Source organism: Motacilla alba, chromosome 1A, assembly GCF_015832195.1.
Source record: "Motacilla alba alba isolate MOTALB_02 chromosome 1A, Motacilla_alba_V1.0_pri, whole genome shotgun sequence".
NCBI lineage: Eukaryota > Metazoa > Chordata > Aves > Passeriformes > Motacillidae > Motacilla > Motacilla alba.
The window spans coordinates 21,391,971-21,417,565 of record NC_052031.1 but is presented as its reverse complement, the minus strand read 5'-3'; the positions used below and the strand labels follow the sequence as shown (position 1 = coordinate 21,417,565).

General features: G+C 40.3%; 1 protein-coding gene across 1 annotated transcript; it reads left to right on the top strand.

Annotated features, from left to right (window-relative positions):
• The first annotated feature begins 1,732 nt into the window (after positions 1–1,732).
• LOC119708539 (ADP-ribosylation factor-like protein 8B) lies at positions 1,733–24,761 on the top strand. The gene is made up of 7 exons (XM_038155047.1): positions 1,733–2,103; positions 6,694–6,774; positions 15,252–15,325; positions 15,738–15,831; positions 18,248–18,315; positions 21,618–21,688; positions 24,366–24,761. Exons 1-7 carry the CDS (start codon positions 1,915–1,917, stop codon positions 24,413–24,415), a joined length of 627 nt encoding a protein of 208 aa, XP_038010975.1. The 5' UTR covers positions 1,733–1,914; the 3' UTR covers positions 24,416–24,761.
• The last annotated feature ends 834 nt before the right edge of the window (positions 24,762–25,595 follow it).

Genomic DNA, 25,595 nt, shown 5'->3' with positions numbered 1-25,595 from the left:
AGCAGAGTTTGTGCTCTCCCTCCATGCAGGATCTGACCTGGTACCTTTCACTCTGCCACCAATTTTCAAGCAACTTCAAGAGCTACATCATGCTTTGAAACTGCCCAAGCAAGACACAATCACTGTCACAGTTTTAAGAGTGACATTCAAACTTCTGACTCCACCCAAAATACCAACAGCATTCGGAGAAATGGACTACCTGTAGACGGAACAAAACCTGATACTACTGGGGAAAAAAAAAAAAAAAAGAGCCCTCTTTTGTTTGTTTGAGACTTGCCACTGAATTGGACTAAAGCAATCAGATTTAAGAGAAGCAATGAAAAATTATTCCCAACATTACCATTGGGTGCCAGGGCCAGATCCAGTGCCCACTTCAATTTTGGAAATGTGCAAATAAATTTACAAGAGTAATAACTCAGTAAAGAATTACAGAATCTAAGAATTACAATGCGAGTAATTTTGACTGTATCTAAAACCAAGGCATGAAAAACCATGAAGTTTTTCACCTCTACAGCTAGCCCACAACCAACTGCTCTCGGCAGCTTGAAGATTTTGTGGTCCAACTGACATAAACAGCGAAGTTTTGTCACAAACTGCATCCTCTAGATTGCTGAATTATGTCTCTAAAAAGACCAAGAAAGCCAAATTTCAAAATGCTTTGATGATTGTGCCATGTTTCAATAGAAAAGGTATCCACATTAAATGTGCATGTGCCTTTATAGCTGTATGAATGTCCTTCATCAACCAATACCACCAGCACTGTAACCTTTCCAGAGCATCACATTTCAGTTGCAATTCTGAGACTGGCAGATGGATCCATAGGTGTTAGCCCTGTGTGTATGGGTAAAACAAGCCTTTCTCTAATTCTCCATGGCAAGACTATGCAGAATGTCACTTATTCAGTGCAGGCAGAAGATTCTTGGTGAAGTGGCATGTCTCACCATTGATCACAACACAAAACCACCAGCATAAGCATCTCTTGAAGCAAGGGGGTCATACTATGGGTGATTTTCCAAAAATTATCACAGGAGAAACCAAATATAACCATGGTAGGTCCTGGATCTGGAAGCCTGTCACTTCACAATGAAGAATTCAAGCAGAGTTTCCCAGGAACAGTGGAGGTCTTAGCCTCGGGGTGTGAGAACTGCCACCACTAGACGTGATGAACCTACAAAATCGATGCTGTCACGCAGCCCAAGCCCACCAACTCTCGTAAGGCAGTGCTGCCAGCGCGGCCTCGGCCTCCCTTGGCTGGGTGGGGGATGCTGAACGCCCGCCCATGGCAGCAGGACTGCGCCGGGCCGTGCCAGCCTTCCACACCGCAGGGACCAGCTGTTCCCGCACCGGATCCCGCGGTGTCCGGAGCCGCCCTGCCGCTCCCACCCAGCGGCTGCATCGCCTCGCTGGGCGCTCAGGGCCACCCGGCCCCGGCCAGCGCCGGCTGCTCGCAAGGAGCTGCGGCCGCTCCCTGCCCTGCCCGGCCCGGCCCGGCCCGGCCCAGCCTAGCCTAGCCTAGCCTAGCCTAGCCTAGCCTAGCCTAGCCTAGCCCAGCCCAGCCCGGCCCGGCCCGGCCCGGCCCGGCTCGGCTCGGCTCGGCTCGGCTCGGCTCGGCTCGGCTCGGCTCGGCTCGGCTCGGCTCGGCTCGGCTCGGCTCGGTTCGGTTCGGCTCGGCTCGGCTCGGCTCGGCTCGGCTCGGCTCGGCTCGGCTCGGCTCGGCTCGGCTCGGCTCCTCCCCTGTCTGCAGCGGGTGGCGGCGGGAGAAGGGCGGCGGCGGCAGCGCCGTCACGTGAGGCCCTGCCTGGCGCTCGGCTCCCGCGCAGCCCCGCCGCCGCCAGCCCGGCCCGAGCCCCGCCGCCGCCTCGCCTTGCCGCGCCTCGCCTCGCCTCAGCTCGCCTGGGCTCCTCCGGCGCTCCCATGCCCAGCAGCGAAGCGGTGCCGCTGGGGCTGGGCGCCTGCCGCAGGTCGGGGGCGCTGGGCGGGATGCTGTCGCTCGTGGCGCGGCTGCTGGAGTGGCTGCGCTCGCTGTTCTGGAAGGAGGAGATGGAGCTCACGCTGGTGGGGCTGCAGTACTCGGGCAAGACCACGCTGCTCACCGTGCTGGCGGTACGCGGCCCCCGGCCCGGGGCGGCGCGGTGCGGAGCGGAGCCCAGCGGCGGGGCAGGGCCGCGGGGTGCGGCGGGCGCGGCCGCCCGGCGCGGCTGGAGGGGCCCGGGGCCGCCGCCCCGCGGCCTTTCCCCGGCAACAAGTGCGGGCTTTGCTGCTGCCGTGATGCCATGAGGTCCCGCGGAGATGCGGTGGGATGTGGTGGGATGCGGAGGGAGGAAGGGAGGGAGGGATGAAGGGGGTCGGGCGGGAGAGAGCATGAGGCAACCTTTGCATCGTTTGCAGCCTCGAGAATCATACAGCAGGAGGCTGAGGTGTGTGTGAAAGTGTTTACAGAGGGAGGAAGAAGATGTCTCCTGGGTCGGGCTGCAAAGTGTGCCCACCTTGGAGCAGATTGGTGGGCATGGGCTCTTGCCGTGGTTCAGGTTGGCTTTCACGTTGAATGTATCCCAGAATAATACACTGTGCATCCCTCAAGGCCGCGAGTTGTCTGTTACTGCATTCTCTCCTCCCAGCAGTTGGAGCGATACTAATGACTCCCACAAATCCTCCACAGCTCTTCCCCAGCATTCAAGTCTGATTCCAGCATTCCATTTCCCCTCTGGTGATGGCCTTGCAGCCTCTCTAATGCTGACACCTACCATCACATTTTCTCTTTTGTCACCATGCTGAAATACATTTCTCCTCTTTGTTTGCGCTTCCCTCTAAATGGCATTTGGGTCCATCCCAAAGATTTGCTTCCCATTAGAGGATGGAAATATATATGTATGTATGTATGTATGTCATACTTGCTTACTACTAATCATGAAGTTTAGTGAAGCTTTTCTGCAAGGTGGTGTCTCTTGTTAGGTGGATCGCAGCATCAGCTGCTAGAAGATGAAAATTTCTAGATGTTCTTCAGTCCTTCTTGTGAAAAGCTGAAAACTAGACTGGGAGGTCTATGGGTTAAAGTCAGAGAGATTGAGGCAATGAAAACCTGAGTATATGATATTTGGTACTTGCTTTTGTATATGATTATGGAATAAGGGAAAAAGAAAGAGAGTATGCATTAATGTGAATGAAGAAGTGGAGAGAGAGCAGGAGGAAAAGGAATGGCAAGTGTCCAGTGAAAGTATGTTTTGGGTGACATCAGCAATCAATGGAATACACCTGTAGCTAGTATTTTGGTTGGTTTGTCAGGCGCTCAGGTAATCTTGCTAAGATAGGCCTCGGTGCTTCTGATGCCCATTGGAAGTGTTCATTTCCCAAGGGAGGGCATTGCTGAGGAATGGGGAAAAGGCATGACAAATGACATTGCTTCTTGGGTTGTTTTCATGAACGCAGCAAAGAACAGAGCAGCTCGAAGACCTCAATAGTGTGTGGTGTGTGTGTAACTGTTTGTCCACTCCCTTGTACTGTTCCACCAATGGAATGGCACCGGAGGTGTTTGTGTCTGGGATGTTATCTTCAACACCAGAGCACTCCTGTTACTGTAGGTCTGATTTCCCTGCAGATGTTATTTCTTAAGAGTATTCTACAAGGCATTCGTGTTTTGTGACTTAGGGAGGGTTACACATTGCAGGTTTTGTAGATTTTGGATCTTCCAGTCTGGAGATGACATGCCATGATAATCACCAAAGAAAAGTGGTTGGAGAATTTTGAAAAAAAATTAGGATAAGGCTAACTAATATTATACATAATAACTATATATTTAATAACTATAAAATAAATTCATATTAGAATATTAATAATAGTTGTATCTTGAATACCGTTGATATGTGAAGGGCAAACAGACTGGGAACTCTATGTATGTTTGTGAATACGTGGCTAGAGTGTGATGATGAAAATAGTTGTTGCAAAATAGTGACTACTTAAAATGCAAGCTGCAATGGATTGAGAAAAAACATGGGAAATTATGATTTTTTTCACTTTGCAAGAGCACTCAGAGATCCTGTCATGCAAAGACTGAATATGCACCCTTTGAGAGAGTCTCTGCTCTTCAGAGTTTGAGCCATATTTAGTCCTTAGTTACCAATGGAAACCTTGGATAAAGTCACTGCCTTGTTCTGTGGATATGCATTGATATAATAGAGTAGAATCTAGTCCATGGTTGTTGATATGGCAGGGGTAATGACAGTGTTCATTATCAGTTCAATATTCAGAAACTTTTGGAGGACATTACAAACTTCTTAGCATCAGTTATTTTTCATTTGTGTCAGGAGGTAATCTTTTTTTATTGAAATGTGACAATAAAATTTTTTGCACTTCTTAAATATTCACAAAAACTGGCAATTTTAGGTCATGTAAACCTTCCTTAGCAAGCATAGTAGTACAGACTTTGTACTTTATGGTGGTCAGGTCATTACAACACAGTAAACAGCTCTTGGACTTACCTGAACAAATAACTGAACCTACCCCTTTCTTTTCTTCACTGTGTGGGAAAATAAAAAACTGTAGACATAATACTTTCTTTGTATCTGATTACATTCAACCAGAATGGGGAGTTTTAGAGGAAAAGGCTGAAGATCAATGAAGAGGATGGTAACTCTTTACATTCTATCCCAAATATTAGAGGATTTATGGTGGTTTTTTTCTTTAAATTATTTTTTGTCTTCCAGTTTAACGTCTTACATGTGATGTATAATTTGCTGGCAGAAATTATGGTTTTCTACAGCCTCTTGAGTCAACTGTTTTCCAGGCATTCCTGTCCTCGAGTAATGATGCTACATTTTCAGTGTTTATGTGTTCATATGTGTTTTTACATCAGTCCTCCACAAATATAATTACTACATATTTGTAAAAAATCATATAATTATAGAATCATTAAGATTGGAAAAGAACTCAAACATCATCAAGTCCAAAATTTGACCAAACACCACCCTGTCAACTAAGCCATAGCACAAATTGCCACATCCAGTCCATTCTTGAATGCTTCCAGGGATGATGACTCCACCATTTTCCAGTGCCTGATATACAAGAGAGTTTACTGGTTGGCTTTGTCTTACTACATCCAGCTAAAAACTTCTGTCAGTGCTGGGTATGTGTGTCTGTATAAAGCTGCAGGGGCTTTTGTTTTCACTTTTTTTTTTTTTTCTACTGCTGTTGACAAGGTATTGAAGCAGGGAAGAAAAGGACAAAAGATGGTGAAGATGTATAGTACAGAATTTAGCAAGAAGATTCCCATAAGTAAGGTTGAACAAACAACTGATGGAAGTTGTTTCTTTCCTGAAGGATCTAATTCCAAAATCTTGTGAGATAATCATGTAACTGCCAAAAGTTTTACAGCTTTTAAAGCCCCAGATTAAAAATTGTTAACCTTTAATGGTAAATGCAGACTGGAGTCAGAGTGTATTCTTACTCCACCACAAACAGGAAAGAGAAGTTTCAGAAATTGTACAGATCCCAGGAATAGCCCTGGAGGGGTAGCCTGAGAGATACATTGCTGTTCCAGTGCACCTTCAAGCTCTGATCCTCCATTTCTCAGATGAGAGGGAACTGATGGAACATGACTGCATCCTGCCTTGTCCATATACCCATATTTTCTTCAAAAAAAGAAAAAAAAAAAAAAAAAGGCAACTAACAACCCAGGGCACATGGGTTGATAGATAACTATGGGCGCATAGATGTGGGAGGGCAGTGGCAGGCCCAGAAGGTGCTGCTTTCCTTGCTGGATGATTGGAAAAGCAGGATTGCTGTCTGTGCAGAGAGCACCTGGGCCTCTGTATGGACATAAGTAATGAACTGCTTATGTTACTGTATCGTGTCCAGGACACACAATAGCTTATTAATGTTACTGTATTATGTCCAGGACACACAATAGCTTATTACTGATTCATTTTTGAAAGGCAGAATGAGTGATGAGTTACCTACTCAGATCTGAGCTCTGTCTTTAACCTCAAAAGGTGTCTTCTGTCATATGTAGAAGTCTGTAAGATTCCCATTGATTTGATGAGAAGTGTCCCTGTTGTGAAAATATTTCTCCAGACTGGGGGAGGAGGCAGCATTTTGTGCTGGAGGTTTATGTTGGGGTTTATGGTACACCTGAGTTAGCGCCTTGTACTTTTCTGGCTTAATGGCATTCTGTTAGCTCTGCAGCAGGATTCCTCTGCTGTCACCTGTGCAGAAGGAACAAGTCTGCACACAGTACTCTGTGCATGGGTAGTCCTTCACTGGTTTTATATTTGGAGTTAAACTACTGGTAAGAGTAGTGAGAAACTACAGGAGAAATCATGGTGTAGCCAGTTTTATAATATTTTATCATATTGGGGGTAGGACTAGGTGACCTTCGAAGGTTTCTTTCTACTCACATCATCCTACAATTCTGTATTTTGGCAGTGCTGCCAAAGGATCAGATAAAGAATTATCTGAAGTCTCGTGGTTTCTGGGGTGATCTTTGTTGCTGAAAAGAATAAAAGATCATTTAAAGGGACTGAAATGAACAGTCTTCCGTGATGTGACAATGCAGTAATTGAGGTGCTGGCCAGTGCTCTTGCTGAAAATGAATGTGATAATTTACAGTATTGTAAAATAACATTTTTTTAGATTGCAAATGAGAACCTTTGTTGTATGTATCAACTGTTTTATAAATATAATTTTGGTTTTATATTCTAGTCGGGGCAGTTCACAGAAGATATGATTCCTACAGTAGGCTTCAATATGAGAAAAATAACAAAAGGAAATGTTACCATAAAGGTAGGTGTGCATGTTTAAATTTATACAGAGTGAATAAATAGAGTAATTTCAACTGGAAATATGAAAGACAGGAAATTTCTTTTAAGATTATAAGGTTCCTTATCTGTTTTCCTATCTCCAGACTAACTTTTTTTAAAGCAATAGTAATATATTTCTCTGTTACATTAGTCTGTGTGTATTCCATGCCAGGCAGAAGCTTTGTTGCACTTTTTTGCTTTGGGAAGGTCATAAAATGTGGAGATACTGAGGTAGAGGTAGCTGAGTTGGCTCCTGGGGTTGGTGTATCTATCTTCTCTCTTCCCCTTCCCTCCTCCCAACTGTAAGTGAAATCTGGAGCAACTTGGCTCCTAACTTAGGTATCTCAGTGGAGAGTGTGGTTTAGCTCACACGCTAGCTATGCTGAAATAGAACATCTAGCTTAAATCAGTTACCAGAGACCCATCTCTGACAGCTATAGAGACACGCAGGCATCAAAATAGAGATAAATCACTCTGGTAGCATTAAGGCACTGTCTGTTATGAAGGGAGCCTGGTTGATTAGTCTTGATGAAATTCACAACTTCTAGCTAAAATTAGATCATGGGAATCTAGATTTTTGTCTTTACCTTGACTTTTCCCTCCTATTCCATAATATGTAAGTTCTTTTCTCCCTCAGTTCTATAGTTACTCTTCCTCTGGTTTGGTATGACTCCTAAACCACTGATCAGATTCTAGAGGTGCTGCAGTCAATAAAAAAGTTACTGCATTCAACCATAGTTGATAAATAATCCACAGGAGTAGGGATTTCCTTTGATTTTTTTTCTTTTGCACAGAAGCAATGAGGCCATGATTGATAGAGAGAAAACATGTTGGAGGGGTGTACTGATGCTGCTGCAGAATTGTCAGATATAGAAGAAAACAGAAAAGTTGTCGATGGTTCATTAAACTAGACAAAATATTTTACTGGTAAGCGTTCATCAAGATAAAGTATTTTTGAGCCAGGATAGTTCAAGAAAGAACTGATTAATAGTTTATACCAGGGTTGTCTGAGCAAATGATGTTGCAAGATTAAGTTGTGCAGAGAGAGTGTGGGTGAGTTTCTGTGGAACTGTGTCTTGTTTTACTCTTTGATCTCAAAAGTAGTTTTATATACAGTTGCTATAATAGAATTTTTAAGAATAAGGAGATAATGCTAACATAATTAATATGTTTATTAGTTTCCAAAACCATACTTAATTTGGAAGCCAGTCTGCATAGGAAGATACCTTGACTTCTTCTCACAGTCTCTCTGCTACAACAGCATTCAGCATAGGGGAATATGACTCTTATAGATAGACTCTTATAGATAATAGATGCTTATTTCCTTAAGAGGCTGTCAGGATAAACTCCTTGTATATCACTATTCCTGTATCTAGGTTAGAATCATACAGGTAATTGCTAGATAAGGTTTCCAAAATTTTTACTTTGAGAAAAATTACATAATCTTTTGATGAGTTGCTGACTCAAGGATGATGAGGCAGTGCCTCTTGCTAGAATCCTTTTATGAGCCATTTGCAGCCCAGTAAGAAGAATTCACAGTAAAATTTTCTTTAGCCTTTTAATCCCAACAAAACAGGTAACCCTTCTCATAGAAATATTATGATATTCAACTGTCAACTATTAAAATTAATGAATAAAGTGTTATTTTACTAAACCCATGAAGGCCTTTAAACATGACAGGAATGATGTTTATGCTAAGCAAAGGCCTGACATTGTGTCTGCCCTTTTTCAAAGGTTTCAGGGGAGACTGCAAAACAGAATCAATTAAACTTACTGTAAAGTTGAGGCTGAGAAGTCAGCTGGGTCAGAAAGTCATCAAGTGAAAAATTGGCATTCTAGAAGTATTAAGATTGATCACTTTTGGAAAAGTAAGATGCAAACCCGGCGATTAGGTGATACTAATCATTTATCTGTTTTTTGCTCTGCTTTGGGGTAGGCCACTAAGAAGGAGTACTGTGCTAGTGCAGTGTCACTGCCTAGTTTCTTTACTGCAGTTCCATCTGCAGGTTCCATACAATTCCAGAAGACAGAAAGCCTTATGGAAACCCATGGTCTTCTTTCCTTACTTCTGATTTTGGCAGTCATTTCCAAAAACTGGTAGATGTATTCTCATTTTTAGTCTGTAATCTTAATGTGTAAATGTATGGTCACTGACATGTGTGTGTGTATGCGTATTTATCTGAGCCACACTAATAGAAAAACACTGATAAACTACTCAAGAAGGAAGATGCCAGTTTCAGATGTTCTTGAATTGAAACCAAACCTGTTTAGAAATGTAAGGCTGTCAGCTTAAACCATAAATTGTCAAATTTTGACTTGTCAATATGTTTAATAACCTGTCACCTGTTACTTCCAAGAAGAGAAGGCAATAAAGGAAGGATTTTACCACATGGTGTTTGAAATCTAAGCAGGAAGCTTTCTGTTTTGAGGCTGTGGTTGAGGTATTGAAGTACAGGATGATTTGTAGCTCAAAGCATTTTATGTACTACAATGTAGGGATCTGCTAGAACTATTCTATTGAAGTTCAATAAAAACTGATGGCTATATTTTTTTTTTTCCCTGACAAAAGTATTTGACTGAATTGCTTTGAGATTTTAATTCCAAACAAGTTTTGCTGTTTGGTGAGTAATTTGATTTTTACAGTTTTTCCATTTTCTGGATCTGCTTAGCTGTCCTTTTGCTTAGGTGAGATTAACTGTTCAACAAGCTAGACAGCAGTTAATAAAATTTACTTTAACAAGCCAAATTTTAAGAACCTCAGAAGACTTGAATCATGAACTGCTATTGAAAGTGATTGGGAACCTCCAGCAAAGCAGCCTTTGGTTCTTGTAGCAATGATCTTAAACAGTCTGTTAAAAGGAAATAGAGCACCACAGACATGTATACGCACAGATAATGTCACAGATTCATTGCTCTTGCAGTTGTTTTTCTTAAAATACTATGGCCAGGCAGATTGTGCACTTCCCGGCCATTGTGGCCCGGAGGGAGTGGAGGGCCGGTGCTCAGGGGACTGGAGCTGGCGGGTGGGCTGTGGTCACTCCGGCTGTCGCCGCTAGATGCCGGTGTCCCTCCACCACACCCTGCACAGCCTGGCTGCGGGAGAGCAAGGCTGAGCTTTGTGCTGCTTGCACTCTGCTCTGATGTGGCAGAGAGGCAGGAGAAGGAGACCAGCTCTATGCATTCCTCTGCCAGCTTCCTTTGTTGCAGCACTCCTACTCTGGACAGTAGTGTTTTCAGGTCTCTGTGCATCCTCACAGAAGCAGAATCCTCCTGCTTTGTAATGCTTCCTTCTACTATTCAGGTTATTTTACCTGTCATATTGTCATTTCAAATGCCATGCTATAATACAAGCCTATATGTGTACTCTGAGTGTAGCTGCAGCAGTTTCAGCACATACTGGCTATTCTGTATGACTTGCATCACTCTGAAGAACCTGTGCTGTGTCTGGCCTGATTTCAAGTCAAAGTGGTTATTTCTGTAAAAAAAGAATTTTTGCTGGATGTCCCAGTGTTTAATGATAGTTGTCTGTAAGGAAGAGCTGTACTGGTGGTTCAAGAGGGCTGTGATCCACATCAGGAAGCCCAGTTACTAGTGCTAAATCCCAGGGATTGTTTAGTGTGTTCATTAGTGACCTGGGTGGTGGGACAGGGTGCACCTGCAACAAGTTTGCTGGTAGTACAAAACTGGGAAGAGTGGCTGATGCAGCAGAGGGTTCTGCTGCCATGCAGAAGGACCTTGACAGGCTACAGAAATGGACTGGTAGGACCCTTAGGAAGTTAAAGGAAGTACAAGGACTTTGCTTTTGTGTCCTGTTTAAAATCCACCTGTTGATCCTTCTAGCGTTGTATTTTGATTACTGAGAAATACTCCCTCCCATTAAAATGCCTCAGTGATTGTTGTCAAGAGTTGAAGATATTTTGTAAACATTTTCTGTTGCAATTCTATTTCCAGTTCTTCAGTGAAAATATTATGATTAAATTATGAACATTGAAATGTGCATATAGTTTTTTCTTTTATCTGATGTGATTAAAATGCCTAAATGCTATGTTTAAAAGTTGGACTTTATAGTAGTGAGGAGGGAAAACAGTTCTTTAAAGGGCCAAGACTGATTTCAAACATACAGTTCTGAGAGATACTGCCTGCAGAAAATGTAACCATGTTACACACTTTTTTGACTCTAAGAGCAACTATGAAGACGTTTCCAATATATAGGATAATTAGTAGTAAGTATTCTAAAGTAGTAAAATATTCAAACTTCCATATTTAGTTACATGGCTGGTAGGTACTACAGGTTAGGCTGTGTAGGTTTGTATATACAGGGCAATTTATTAAAAAGTTTAAAGTTTTAGGGGTTTTATTCTTCTGTTTATTAGGCAAAAAAATGGGTATTTTTGCTTGAAGATCCAAGTCTAGAATAGGTGACTCTTAAGGATTTGTCCCTTGTGAGCTTAGCCAGGTGGTCAGTAACCCAGCCTGAGCCAGTTGTCTGAACTTGCTGGGGAGCAGTGGGTGCTTCACCAAGTAGGCAAAGTGGGTGAAACAAATAGAACAATTTCCTGCTGAGCACTTCAGTAGCCAAAGAGAAATTTTTGTCACCTGGATTAAATGCCTAAATTTTAGGTGATTGAAGTTGTCCCATGCTTTCCAGTTGCTCCCTGTTACACTCTGAGTTGGCTATGAGTGCAATGACTGCTTTGTTTGTGTGAGCTCATTGGTCACATCTTAGGCTTCTCTGTGTACGTTGTGGTGGTGGATGTTACTGGTGCTGCCTTATTCTGTCCAAATACTCCTCTCTGCTTAAAAAAATTCCTCAGCTGTTTGTTTAGGTTAGGTTTCATGGCTGATACTTTCTGCATACTTCCAAGAGGAAAGATACATTTCCAAGTTCAAATATTTATAGTGTTGGATTCATCTTGCAAGTTGAGATGTCTGCATGTAAACAGCTATATGTCTGCAGTGAGGCTTAAGCTCTTTTAATAATAGTCACAGGAGCTGTAGTCGGTGCTGTCAAGCCTAGAGCATAATTCTGTCATCCTAAACAAGATGTTACATCTGATCAGCTGAAAGGCTGTCTAGACTTTGCTGACTACTGTGAGATTGTAGGTACTGAACCCACACATTGACATCAAGATAGAAATTTGTCATTGTAATCTCTGTCCACAAGAAATCTCCTACCCAGCATGTCTGAAAAAAGCCATGTTACATGCCATCTAGAAAATGCTTTTCCTGCAACTTTCTCATGAACCATCAAGCCTCCCCACAATATGAGCTAATTTGAAGAAACACAGCTAGAGTGTTAATGAACCTTCCTGTAACTGAAAGCTTTCAAAAATCTTTGAACCTATCCTTGTGCATTTTTGCTCAACTGTCATGATAGAGCTCTGTGCAAAAGAAAAGGTTCTGCTCCTTAAATACAGCTAATAGCTACAGTCTTAAGATGGAGCCTTAGATCCTCCTGGAAAAATTGGAAAGAGATAAATCCAAAGTTTCCTCTTTTAGAAGAATTTGATATATCTCAGGTAAGTACATGGTAAACAGTGGTTCCATCCTGGTGATCTAGTTTACAGGTTAAAACTTTGCACTCATTAACAACAGTGTAGACCTGCAAGCACAATAAGAATTACTACACTATAGAAGTAGATAGGAATGAATAAAATAGATTAAAATGCAGTACCAACAAGATGTGTGCCTTTGAGATTGAGCCTGAACAACAAATCCTTGAGATTTTTATCTCCTGTGAATACAATGGTACTGTGTATCAAAGAAACTTTCTCTCAGTTTGGTCATTCTGTAATCTTTTGCTGATTCTTAAAATCACAGTCTTATCAATTTGGGTAAAATTACCTTTAAAATATTATGAAACTTTTATTCATGAGGGGCCAGTAAAATCTATGGGAGGAATTTGAAGACCAGCCTCTTTTAAAAAATAGCCAGACAAAGGAAACTTCTTTTTATAGCTAACTTTATATTCAGCTGTTTAGGTTTAGTCTCCTGCCTATTCCCATTTATACCCAGAACATACTTTTTACCTGTGTATTAAATACTGGGATAAAAATATAGTTGATATACAAAACATGCAAGGCTCATGCAAGAAAACTTCTTTAACACTAAGACCTCTCCCCTTTCCTTCCTGGGTACCTCTTGTATTCTCACAGTTCTGTCTGTTCAGTCATGTGCTGTGAAAATGGTTTGGTGCAGCAATTTGTTTTTTGAATAAAGTAGTTAACTTTTTCACTGGCTATTCAATATAATAAAAGAGTATTAGAAAGTTACTATTAAAACCATTTTGATTTCAAAGGGAAAGAGGTAAGGATTTTTTTTCATTTAATGCTTTTTTATATATATTTCACATAATTATTATATATTGATGTAAACTCTGTTCTAAAGCTCTGTTAAAAACACCTAGTCTGTATTATGTCCTTCATGTTGTACTTTAATGAATAGCTGTAAGCCTGATTAGGGAAACTGACTGGAAATGACTTATCTTCCCATTGTTTCAAGGTGACTTTTTCTCCTAATGAGAGTAATCTTGTTCTGCAGTGCAATTTAATACTGCAAGATATAGTATATCATCAAGCAAGGACAAACCCAGGATTTTTTATCTTGTATTACTTATTTTGTGATTAGTCCATGCTACATCATCTTGTAGATTTTCATGGCTATCAGCATTCCAAAAATCTAATCTGACAACTAGCCTGCCCTATCATCTTTCCCTTTTTCTTTTCCTCTGGTCTACCAAGAATATAATTTAGTTTCTTTTTCAAGACACACAGATGTGCACCAGATGGCTTTGGATAGTTTCAAGGTCTTGATGAGTTATTAGAGTAATTAGTGTTGGTGTAAGTTTTGTCACCTAACCATAATGCTGAATACTCATTACGTTCAAGCTTTTAAAGTATAAAGGTTTATTTTACTAAGACCTTTGATACAGTGCTTCAAATGTCAGTACAGATATTAATTGATACCCACTTCATGGTCAGAAGCTCTTTCATGTGTAAAATTTTTTGATCTTATTCAGGAGATCAAAAAGCACTCTACATTTAGGTGATACAATAATTTTATGTTGGAAGGACTGTTAAGATATCAATCAGGGAATGATTTTAATGGTGAATTGGGAAATAGTTCTTTCTAAAATATGAATATAAGGTACTGAAAATTATATAGAAATTGATTTATAAAAATGATTTGTAGGATTTGAAATTAAAAAGTCGTGGACATTAATTGAAAAAGGCCTTATCCCATGGGTCTGTGAAGTCTTGCTCTTTTGTGAAAAGCTTTGTTTCCACAGAAGGCTTAATTTGGATTTATAGTGTAAATGTGAGGACAACTCTTAAAAAATTTGTTTCTGTATGTATTACTTCCAAATTTAATTTCTTTTGTAATAATGTGTGCCTCCCAGATCTGGTATACGGTATATATTGTTTTGATAGCTAATTCTGCTTGAAATAAGAAATAATTACTTCTCTTTGTCCTTGGCAGAGAAACAAATCCATTACTTTTATTTTACAGTGTTCATCACTGTCTTAATCTGTGTGTCACTTGTAACACAGCTGTCTTTGGATGTAGCTGTAACAGATACATTATCAGGTAGCCTGACCTACATGATGTATATATGTTACCTGGTACTTTGATCTGAGAAACAGTTTTGAAACAACATACTGTCATCCACCAAAAATACCTTTTTTTTTTGGCAAGTAAAGCAGAATACGTAACTCCTGTACAGAGGAATAGTGTATTAATGTTTTAACAAATTTAGGAATTCCATGGGGTTGTTGGGCACTAATAGCATGTGTAAATATTTATAGGATTTGAGCTTTTGTGATATGATAAGCAGAATTTGAACTTTCTTTCTTCAAGAATATTGCTTAATCGCTTCAGGCCTACCTATACTACTGTTTCCTTTCTGGTTCTGATTAAATAATCCAGGTGTCTTTTAAAGCACATTTGTTGAACCAGTGGCAGAACTGTGGAGGTATTGGAGCTCCTTGGAGTGGGGAGTATCATCCCTTATGTGGATTCTGTCTGCTCTCTGACCAACTCTTTGTTTATTTACTATCTGTCTTTGTCCTTTTGAAAATCTGATACCTTCTTAACTCAGGTCTCCCTAGCCACATTAAATATTAGCCTGCATAACTGTTTCGTACAATGATGATACTCTTTTGTTTTGAGACTATGCATTTGCAATAATTCACTTCAGTATCTAAGACTTTTCTTTCAGTGATAGGAAGGGGTAATATTCTCCAAAAGAACATTTGAAGCTTTTAGTGTCACAGGCCTGACATACTCTGTGAATGTGCATGTCCCCCTCCATTAGCTAGAAGGGACCAAGGAGACCTTTTAATAAAATTCTGGAATTGGCAATACAACCCGAATGCTGCATGTAGGAGTTAATTTATTCTGTTGGGTTAGAGCTATATAGTTAAAAAGTATTTTGAGGCTGGAGTGTTCTTACCTTTTCAGGTGTGGGACATTGGAGGACAGCCAAGGTTTCGAAGCATGTGGGAGCGTTACTGCAGAGGAGTCAATGCAGTTGTGTAAGTTCTCTTTTGTATGTCCATAGAAAATGTACTTTGTAATATATATTATTATATAATGAGGTATTACATTATATTATACATAAAGAAAATAGATGTTTTTTTCTGTCCACCTCCATCACATAAGAAGACCCAATACAATAAAAGTAGTGTGCTTTGCACATGCAGCAACCCAGACATGTAAGTAATTGCATATTCCATGCCATTTTTCCCCCACAAGCTGTATTTAACAGCCTAAATCTGTTACCTTCATATATCAATGTCTTCCTATATCAATACATGCAGGGCTTATACAGCTTTGGATTTTTCTAATGCTCTTGTCAATATCAACACTTTTGTCACATTTCAGATGTTTTAGTGCAAATTTCTGCAGGTAATGGTCAATACCATAAATAACAATTCTTTGTTGCAGTTACATGGTGGATGCAGCAGACTTAGAAAAAGTAGAAGCTTCAAAGAATGAGCTTCACAGTTTGATAGATAAACCCCAATTGCATGGAATTCCAGTAAGTATTTTCATCATCATTCTTACCTGAATGTTGACAGTGTGGCCTAAATCCTCCTGAGTTGGTTTCTCTGGTCTCTTAAAAATACTAGGTTATACATGATGCAGCCTTGATACATTGAGCACTCTTAGAAAAATTACTGTGATTTTTGTTTTCATAGTACTCAGCAACTTAGGAGTGCTGCTTTGTGTTTGTACATTTTCTTGTCTAAAGGTCAGAATAGACTTCGAAAAATTGTGTTTTCACATGTGGCACTATCAGATAGTAATTACTTCCAGTCAGTCCCTTGTTGGCTGGGTTTCAGCCAGTGACCCAGCTGTGTTCCTGGCAGTTATCTTATGGCATGTTAGATCAATATTTCTGCAGGTTGGAAGACAGTAACATCAAGTAGTGTCCTCTGCCTCCAGAGATGGTGTAGGAGCTTTCTTTATTTGTCCTTTTTCTTGACTTAGTATTTCAAACTAAATTGTGTGGAAAAAATGCAAATATGCATCTGTTCTTCAGTTGGAAGTGTCAAACAATAGTATTCAGCTGAAATTCTAATGAGCAATAGAAAGGTGGAGACTAATGTTGTTTATTTAAATGTAATCTGCCAATTTAGGAATCCATCAGGTTGTCATTGGTCTTTATGTTGATGTCACCAAACAAGAGTTCATACCTTGATTATAAGAAAGAAAACAAGTCCCACATACAAATGAGGAAGAAGTTATAACTTGATGGCTCTTTCTTGGCCCCTTTTTTGTAAGCAGTAATTTGGACACTTGGCCACTACAAGTAATCAGAGTTACCTGAGGGTGAGTGGACAGTGTAAGGACTTAAAGAACACGGTTGAAGTGTGTCACAACATTCTCAAAGCCACAGAAGAAACTTCCCATAAGATAAGCCACCACAGCAGGAACTTGAGATAAGCACAGATGCCACAGCAGGTGGGAGTTAATTCCAGGCCTAATGGAGCTGCAGGTGTACTTAGCATCTGCACATGCTACCTATCTGGATGTTGCCACCGTGGCAAACAGTGGGAAAGGAAGGGTTTGTGCACATGACATCAGTTATGGGAATTGCATTTACACCCCATGGATACCTGGAACTTGGTCTGTATAAAAATGGTACCTCCAGTATGCAGTCAGTCTCCCTCTCTCTCTTCCTCCTTTCCTCCCACTATTCTAAAAGGAGAGTTTTTAAAGTGATTCACCGTCTTTGTTTAAGGTTTGCTCTTTTTGTTGTGATTTTATATGTTAATTATCTATTGAACAAATCCTACAGAAATCAACAGTTATGCTGTTCATGGGGAGTGACATAGCCTGTCCTTTGCACTCTCTTTGCATGCTCTTTTGCTTCTCACTTTTCCTTGAAATGATTGGTCTCTCATATCTTCAGTAGTATTTAATTAAGTTCCTTGCCTCTTATATGTTGTAGTATCACATTCCAAATGCCCAGCCTGACCCACACAGTCATTTCCAAGGTGCAGTGACGTATTTTTTACTTACTTTTATTTCATATGTAGTAATTAGTATTGAACTTCCTTCAATTTATTGTGCTCAGGATTTGGCACTATAGATTTTAGAGCAACTTCATTAATCTGGACTCTAAATTACTGCAAGTAATGAGTTTAATATGTTCCAGATTATGGGATATAATGGGACAGTCTTAGAATTGTAGCACATCTGGAAAACAATAATGCAATTATAACTAGAAAAACCTTCCATTCCTTACTTTATCTTAGAATGTGATCAACCCATTTATCTGACCTTCATTTATACTTGAAGCCTTAAATAGGAACTCTGAAGTTCCACCATCTCTTCTGTAAATTTTCTGCATTTCTTGGACTTAATTCCTAATGGCTACCTTTCAGATTTCTGCCATGGATGCTCAAATTGAACAGAGAAGTGGCTGGTGCTTAGGTGATACTTGGTTCAGAGGCTGAGCTGTTCAGTACATCAGTGTTAAGAAACAAGAGAGCAAAAAAATGTAGAGAGAATTTTGACTGGGTCTTTAGGACCAGCCTCTGTTGCTGTTGCCCTGCTTTTGATTACCATCAGTCTGGTCCTCTGAATTGAATATCCTTCGGTGGCTTGAGTGCACCTGATGTGTGCTCTCTTCCACATTTCTTTGCATTTAATCTGACACCGTCCTGTAATGCCACCCAGAATGGAGGGATTCACTTCCAGAGGAGACTTTTGATACTAACACACCCAGAAATCATTTGGTCCAGTTTTCAGAGGGTGTACATCCAGCATCTGGTCCTGACTAGGAGCAGGATTTCCATGATGTTCCCAAGTCATTGGTCATTTTGAATATGTCCTCTGTTACATTCTAAACAGCTGCAGGATCCAGAAGAATGCCAACAAAAAGTTACAGACAAAAATAAACTTTTGTTGCTCCTGGATTTAGTATGCATATGAATTATTTCTTTCAGGTGTTAGTTCTTGGAAATAAACGAGACCTCCCAGGTGCACTGGATGAGAAGCAGTTAATTGAGAAATTGTAAGTAGCTGGCTTTTGTAAAAAGCTGAGACACTGTGAAGTTTGATATATAAGCCAAAATTATTGGTAGTCTATAACAATAACTGGCTATAAAAGATGCTATTTTGCATGCTCAGATATTCCACTTGGAGCTCTGCTGGCACCTGATGTAATTATCTAGGCTGATAACTGACCACAGTAGATTTGAATCTCTCTTGATTTTTGTTTGGTTGTGTGAAGTTATTTCAGATAATCCTGTTTTCCCATCACTGAGGGAAGAACTGCTATGGATAGTGAAAGGGTGATTTTGACTTCTCACAGTACAATGCAGTGTCAGTTTAATGCTTGAATGGCATTAGAACAGAACCATAGCAATCTGGTGTTGGTAAATTTAGGCAAGTCAGGTAGTTTTGCCATATTTATGCCAAAGCATAACTTAGGTATTACTGAAACTAACAAATTGATGCATAGTAAATGTAATTGTAAAGAAAATACACAATTTTGTAAAAATGACCAGTATAACACTAATGTTGTAAAATAGGATTAACAAGTCACATAATTTAAATTAGTAGAAAGTGAAGTTAAGTTTTGCCATAGTAAGGGTGGTCCAAAGACTGGGCTACTAAACAGGGCTCACAGAATGGCTGAGGTTGGAAGGAACCTTGAGGTCATCTACCTGCTCAAGCAGAGACTTTTGCCCTTAGAAAATGATTGCTCTGGACCATGCCCAGACAGCTTTTGAACATCTCTGAGGATAGAGACTTTGCAGCCTCTCTGGGCAGCCTTTGCTAGTGCTTGGTCACTCTCAGAGGTAAAAAGTGTTTCTGTGTGTTCAGAGAGATCTTCCTGTATTTCAATTCATGGCCATTGCCGTTTGTCCCATCACTGGGCTCCATCTTCTTCCCAGGCTCCCTTCAGATTTTTACACGTTAATAAGAATTTTAATAATAATTTAATAATTTAATAATAATTTTTACACAATACACATTAATAAGAAGTTCCTTAAGCCTTTTCTTCTCTAGGTTAAACAGTCCCAGCTCTTCAGGCTTTCTTAGTCTGTGAGTTGCTCATTATTTTAGTTGTCCTTTATTGGGCCCTATTCCATAGATTCATATCTCTCTTGTACTGATGGTCCGCAGCTGGTCAGGTACAGTCTTACTGGTGCTGAGTAAAAGGGAAGGATCACCTCCTTCAGCCTGCTGGAAACACTCCTAGTGCACACCAGAATACCATTAGCATTTTTAACAGACTGCTTGATCATGTTCAACCTGGTGACCCACCAAGACTCCCAGGTCCTTTCCTGAAAGCTGCTTTTCCAGACAGTTGGCAGACCTGTCCTGGTGCCTGGGGTTGTTTCTCCCCAGGTGCAGAACTTTGCACTTTCCTTTGTTGAGCTGCATGAGGTCCCCTGCCAGGTGTTTTCTCCAGCTTGTGGAGGTCCCTCTGGGTGGCAACATGGCCCTCTGGTGTATCAGCCACCCCTCCCAGTTTTCTGTCATCAGCAAATTTGTGCTTTGCCCCATCATTTGCAGCAATTGAAAATGTAGAACAGGATTGGACCAGTATTGGTTCTGGTGTACGCTGGTAGTGTGTGGGTTTCAGCTAGCCTTTGTGCCACTGATACCCAGTGTTCAGCCAGTCTTCAGTCCACCTCACCATCTGTGCATCCAACCCATACTTCCTCACCTTGTCTGTGAGGATATTATGGAAGGCACTGTCAAAGCCTTAATCAAGTCAAGGTGCACAATATCTGTTGCTCTCCTGTTATCTGCCAAACTGTAGATTTCATTGTTGAAGGTTATTGAGTTGGTCAAACATTATTTCCCTTGTGTAAATCCATGCTGACTACTCCTGGTCACCTTCTTGTCTGTCACATGCCTGGGAATAGTTTCTAGGATTAGTTGCATCATCACCGTCCCAGCAATGAAGGTGGGGCTGACTGTCATGTACTTCCCCAGGTCCTCCTTTTTCCGAAGAGTGACATTTGCCTTCCTTTGCTCTTAGGCACCCCTCCCAGTTGACATGATTGTTCAAAGTGGCCTCACAATGACATCAGCCACTTCCTTTATCACTTGTAGGTGCATCCCACCAGGGTTGATGGACTTCTCCATGTCAAATCTGCTTATTTATTCCCTTATCAGATCCTCTTCCATCAAGGGTACAACTTCCTTGCCCTTATTCGTGATCTCTGGGGCCTAGTGTTTCTGAAGGCTTATTTTGCTAGCAAAGGCAGCATTTTCATGTCCTGGGTAGCCCTAGTTTTCTTTGGCATCCCTCATGAGATCCACCTTAAGCTGGGCTTTGGCTGACCTGCCAGTGTCTCTGCATTCTTGGACAATGTTTCTGTATTCCTCCCAGGTTACCTGTCTCTGCTCTGACCTTCTATATGTTTGCTTTTAATACTAGATTTTGCCAAGAACTTATTGTTCATCCACTTAATGTCTTCTGGCTTTTTTTTTCCAGGCTAGTTAGGATAGGTTATTCTTAAATTTGGAGATGAACTTAGAATATTAGCTGGCTTTCTTTAGCTCTTCTTTGCTACAGGGCAAAAACTACATGGGACTTTTCCAAGCAGATCCCTGAAGAGGCCAGGTCTGCTCTCCTGAAGTCCAGGGAGGTTCCTGTTTAGTTCTTTTCTTTACTACTCTTGTATGGTCTTCAGAATTCTCAGTGCCTTCACTTCCCACCTGCTTCAGGACAATTTTTTTATGCATGTCTGTGTCACTTTTGTGAGGATAAGTAAATGAAAATATAACTAAGTGTTCAGAAGCTCTGAGGGGGATTGGAGAATTCCCAGAAAGAAGTTGATTAAGAATCAGTTTCTTCCTAAATGTAGAGGCATCCTTTCAGTAGGAGTCAGATGTGATATATTAGGTAGGATATAGTAAACATCCTGAAAATAAATGGTGTGATCATTTGAGCACTGATATTTTATTATGATTTACTGGAGAAAAAACCTCAGAATTCTAAGTGGAGAGAGTAAAAGGTGAATAATAAGACATGAGTAATACTTGGTTGCATAACAAGATATAAACATAATAAAATGTTATTTTTAGCTTATGTATTTCTGTGGTTTTATTTCTCACTATTACACTGACCTAATGAGAAATTAAAATTTTTGTGAAATGACTTTATAAACGTTTAATCCTTATAGTTTAAGAAATGTGTGGTTTTCTGTGTGCAGTGCCATATTTTAAGAATTTAACATCTGAGAATAGAATTGAACCCACTGAGTAAAAAGCAGAAAACATAGAATTCAGTGGAAATTTCTGTTCTCAGTGTTTATGAGGTTATAACAGTATTTATCGTTTTTGTTTCTGTAGAAACCTTTCAGCTATTCAAGACAGAGAAATCTGTTGCTATTCTATTTCCTGTAAAGAGAAGGATAACATAGGTAAGCTTCTTCTAGTGTCATCAGTTTGTACTTTGGATCAGATCAGCTTTGAACATCTACCTCCACTATATTATTGAAGATTTCAATAGATCTCAATTTAAATTGAAAGATATTTTGCAATTATTGTATGCCACTGTATTTGTTTCAACACAGAATTATGTTTAATCAAGAAAAAAACTTGTAGAAATATTTAGTTCCATGAGAAGTTAATTTGACAGGGACCATGGAAAAGTGTATTTAAAGCCTGGAGTAACTGAATCCTTTTCAAGAAACAGTAGCTGTGTATGAAGGCCTTCCAGTTATTAGATGATCCTGAAAAGAGTTGGTGATTTATTCCATCCATGGTTTTATTTGGTAAGCAGGTTTTACGAGCACGTGGCTGTTCCTCAAACTGAGGGATGGGTGCTTTTTCCAAGTGGAAATTCAATGAGTGTATTCTGTAGTCAGTGAAGATCTATCCCCATGAACTTGTCTTCATCTGCCCTTGCTTTTTGCCTTTTCCTCTCTCCCCTGTCTTCCACTTTCCTGTCCCTTTCCTCTGTCATTTTCTCCCATTCCCTTCCCTCCACAGGGCAAGAGGAAGGGATGAAGCTAGCAGCAATTTTCTGGGGGCGTGCTACCTCTGTGTCACCTTTCTCTGCATGCTGGTGGAACAAATGGTGCTGGATGGGATGGGATCTAGCCTGGCTAGATATTTAGAGCTGCTACGTGAGGAAACCAGATTTGATAGAAGAGCTGGGCAGCTCTTTAGGGCTCAGCTGAGTGAGGAACTGTGAGAGTGGTAATGGGAAGAAATCCATTTCTCTCTGCAGCAGGAGAAATTTCCATCCTACACAGAGAGAACCAGGTAGTGGAGATGGTGAGGAGACTGTACCGAGGCACCTGGACTTCAGTGAGCTGGGGGAGAGTTCAGTTGTATGTAGAGATGTGTCAGGCAGTGAGGGCTTCTCCTGCAAATGGTGTAGATGACTTGGGTATGTTAGTTAGAAGGAGACCAGACCCATGTTTGCTGTAGCTTGGGGTGCAGCTGTTATCTCTGAGTGAGGGAGATGCACAGAAGGTGCTGCTACACTGAGGAAGATTAGACTTCAGGAGATAAGGACTGTAGAAGACAGCACAGGATAATCTCAGTAGTTGAAGGGCAGTGAATGTGATCAAGGTTTTTGAAATGCTGTGCTTGATCCTCATCAGATTGGCAAGGCTGCAGTGGAGATTTCTTAAAAGTGGGATTGTGACTGGAAACTAGTAAAAACAGCCTAATTTCTGAAAGACTAAAGGAGAAAATAGATTTTGATTCCAGTCCATTTATCTGGATACCCTTGAGGAGAAAAGCATGCAACAAAAAGAGCATGGTAAAATTTGCATGAAAGAATGATCATTAATGCAGAACAGTATAGATCCCTTACTTGTGGAAGTTTTGAGAGTAATGGTGTAAAACACTCAAATCCTAAATGAGACTTGGTCAGGTATCTTCCAGTGTAACATTGTGCCTAGAAAGACTAGCCAGGTTCTTGAATATTGGCCAAAAACAAAATAAAAAATGGGACCACAGTGCATATACCATTTTGGACTCTGGGCATTGTTGGAGCACCATGTGCTCATTATTTGAGGAAGACCTTGAGAAAAAAGGTTGGGTGAGAGGCTAGGGAGACCAAAGGGCTGGAAAGTACCATTTCTAAAAAAAGACTGTTATGCTAGTGATGAAACTACTAGTCTGTTAAGGAGAGGACTGGAAGCTGTCTTTTTCCTCTGTGTTTTTGGCTGATGTCAGTGCAGTTGAATGAGATGATACTGGTTTTTCAGTGCAAACTGCAGCCTAGCTAACTGGTTTCATCAGGAGGTGTAGGTGTAAGGCTGCCATTTACTGTGTCCCGAGAGACTGTGGAAGATAATTATATAGTTATTAGCTTTGATATAAGTGCAGTGGGTTGCTTTTTTCTGCAGTCTCAGAGCCTAAGCTGGTCTGCAAGGATATTCATGGAATGCTGTCTTGAACTTAAGACAAATACGGCAACAAATTTCAATTTGAGGGCTAGAGCTGCTGCTGCCCCCTGACATCCTTCCTGCCTTCCTGACAGATGTTACTGCCTTGAGGCAAAAAAATCTAATCTGCTCATGAATCAGTTTGTGAACTGCTGCAGTTTTCAGCTCAATGCATTGGATTGCATCAGGAGGGGTGCCAATTTCAGCTATCAAATTTTAGTCCAATGTTGCATGTCTTTCAGAGACCTTGGACTCCTACAACCTACCTAAATAGCTTCTTAATATATTGTCAGATGTTTGCCCTTCTCATTCCTTCTGTTTGTGTATTTGCCTTTGTCCTCACTCAGCATTTCATTCTAGTCTGAATTTTACAGTTTGTTTTATGGTCATCTTAAATCTTTGCTTTTTCAACAGTTCTTTATCTATCTATGGCTTAGAGAACTTGATGTCAGTCATTGTATTTCAAGAATACAAAATGCACATGATTTAAAAACATACAAAAATAACTAGAAAAGGGCCACCTAGAGGTTGACATTCTGAACTTCAAATATGTGTGACTTGAGAACCTGTGGGTTTCTGGGTTTTGTTTGGTTGGGATTTTTGTATTTGTATTAACCTACTGGTGTACTGTTGTGCTTCTACAATCTGCAAACAGGCTGTTGAGTTTTTCATTTTGTTTCATCTATCCTGGCAGACATAACATTACAATGGCTTATTCAGCACTCCAAATCAAGAAACTGTTGAAGAAACTTTTGCTGAAGATAACTCTTCCCCAATCACTTTGACTCCTATCAGCTATACACACTGAAAAGATAAGGAATGCAACTGTCTACTACCAGGACTCACTGTGGTCATATTTGTTAACAGAAGTAATCTGACTTGTAACTTGTCTGTCTGTTTTCATTCTTTTTTTTTTTGAATCCAGATATTCTCTGCCTAGGTGAAATTCCTGACCGCCTTAATACAAGACTGGAAGAAATAAATAATTTTTTGAGCTGAAATGTTTTGAGTTTATGCATGCAAATTGTCAAATACATAGTACTTTTTTTCTAATTTGAAACTGAATAAATTGTGCAGTGGAAACAGATGACTGGTTTTTTGAATGTAGCATATAATTATTCACACAGAATTTCTTCCCTCTGAACACATGTAGTTAAGTACATTCAATCAAGTCAATTAATCAATTAAAACTATAATTAAGAGCTTCTTATTTGAACAAAATAAGATATTCAGAACACTTTCACATACTCTGGAGAGGAGTTATTTATGAAGTTATGTATCTGTAGTTACTTAGGTTTTCCAGTCACTAATGTGAATTATTCATATGAATATTCTTTTGGAAGTGAAAAATAAAATATTCTAGACAATCTTGTCCTTCTTTATTGGGAAAGAGTCGAGAATTTGTAGTGGATATTTTTCTTTCTTAAACAGAGAGTGAAATAGAGAGCTGGTGAGATCATGTGCATCTTCTCTGACGTTATTAACCCCCAAATTCACGGATTTCCTAAGCATTTTTACTGTAAATTAAATAGTGTTTGTGGACTACTCTGTCCATTCCTGAATCTTTAGAATTTTCAAGTATACAACAAAAAATAGCTGGGATCTGAAGTAGGATTAGTCCTTTGGAAACAGATTAAAGAAGCAATTCACTTTTTAAATTTTGATGTTTTGCTAGCATCTTACAGATACCTTCTTCAAGTGCTTCGCTTAAAATGCACTCTGATGGGAACTTTTCTGTGAGTATGGAAATTCTGTTCCATATGGAAAGTTCATGTCAAGAAACAGTAGACACACTAAGGACACTTGCAGATCTAAGAGGGAGGAGTTGAGGCATGGTCTTCTAAAGATGCTCTGAATTGATCAATTGCCATAGTATTGAAAGGGCTATAAGTAATTTATGCAGTTCTTGCACTTGAGTTCATGA

Coding starts and splice junctions, on each gene's coding strand:
- LOC119708539 (XM_038155047.1), top strand. CDS start 1,915: ATGCCCAGCAGCGAAGCGGTGCCGCTGGGGCTGGGCGCCTGCCGCAGG. Junction 15,832..18,247: donor CCCAATTGCATGGAATTCCA/GTAAGTATTTTC, acceptor TATTTCTTTCAG/GTGTTAGTTCTTGGAAATAA. Junction 21,689..24,365: donor TAAAGAGAAGGATAACATAG/GTAAGCTTCTTC, acceptor CTATCCTGGCAG/ACATAACATTACAATGGCTT.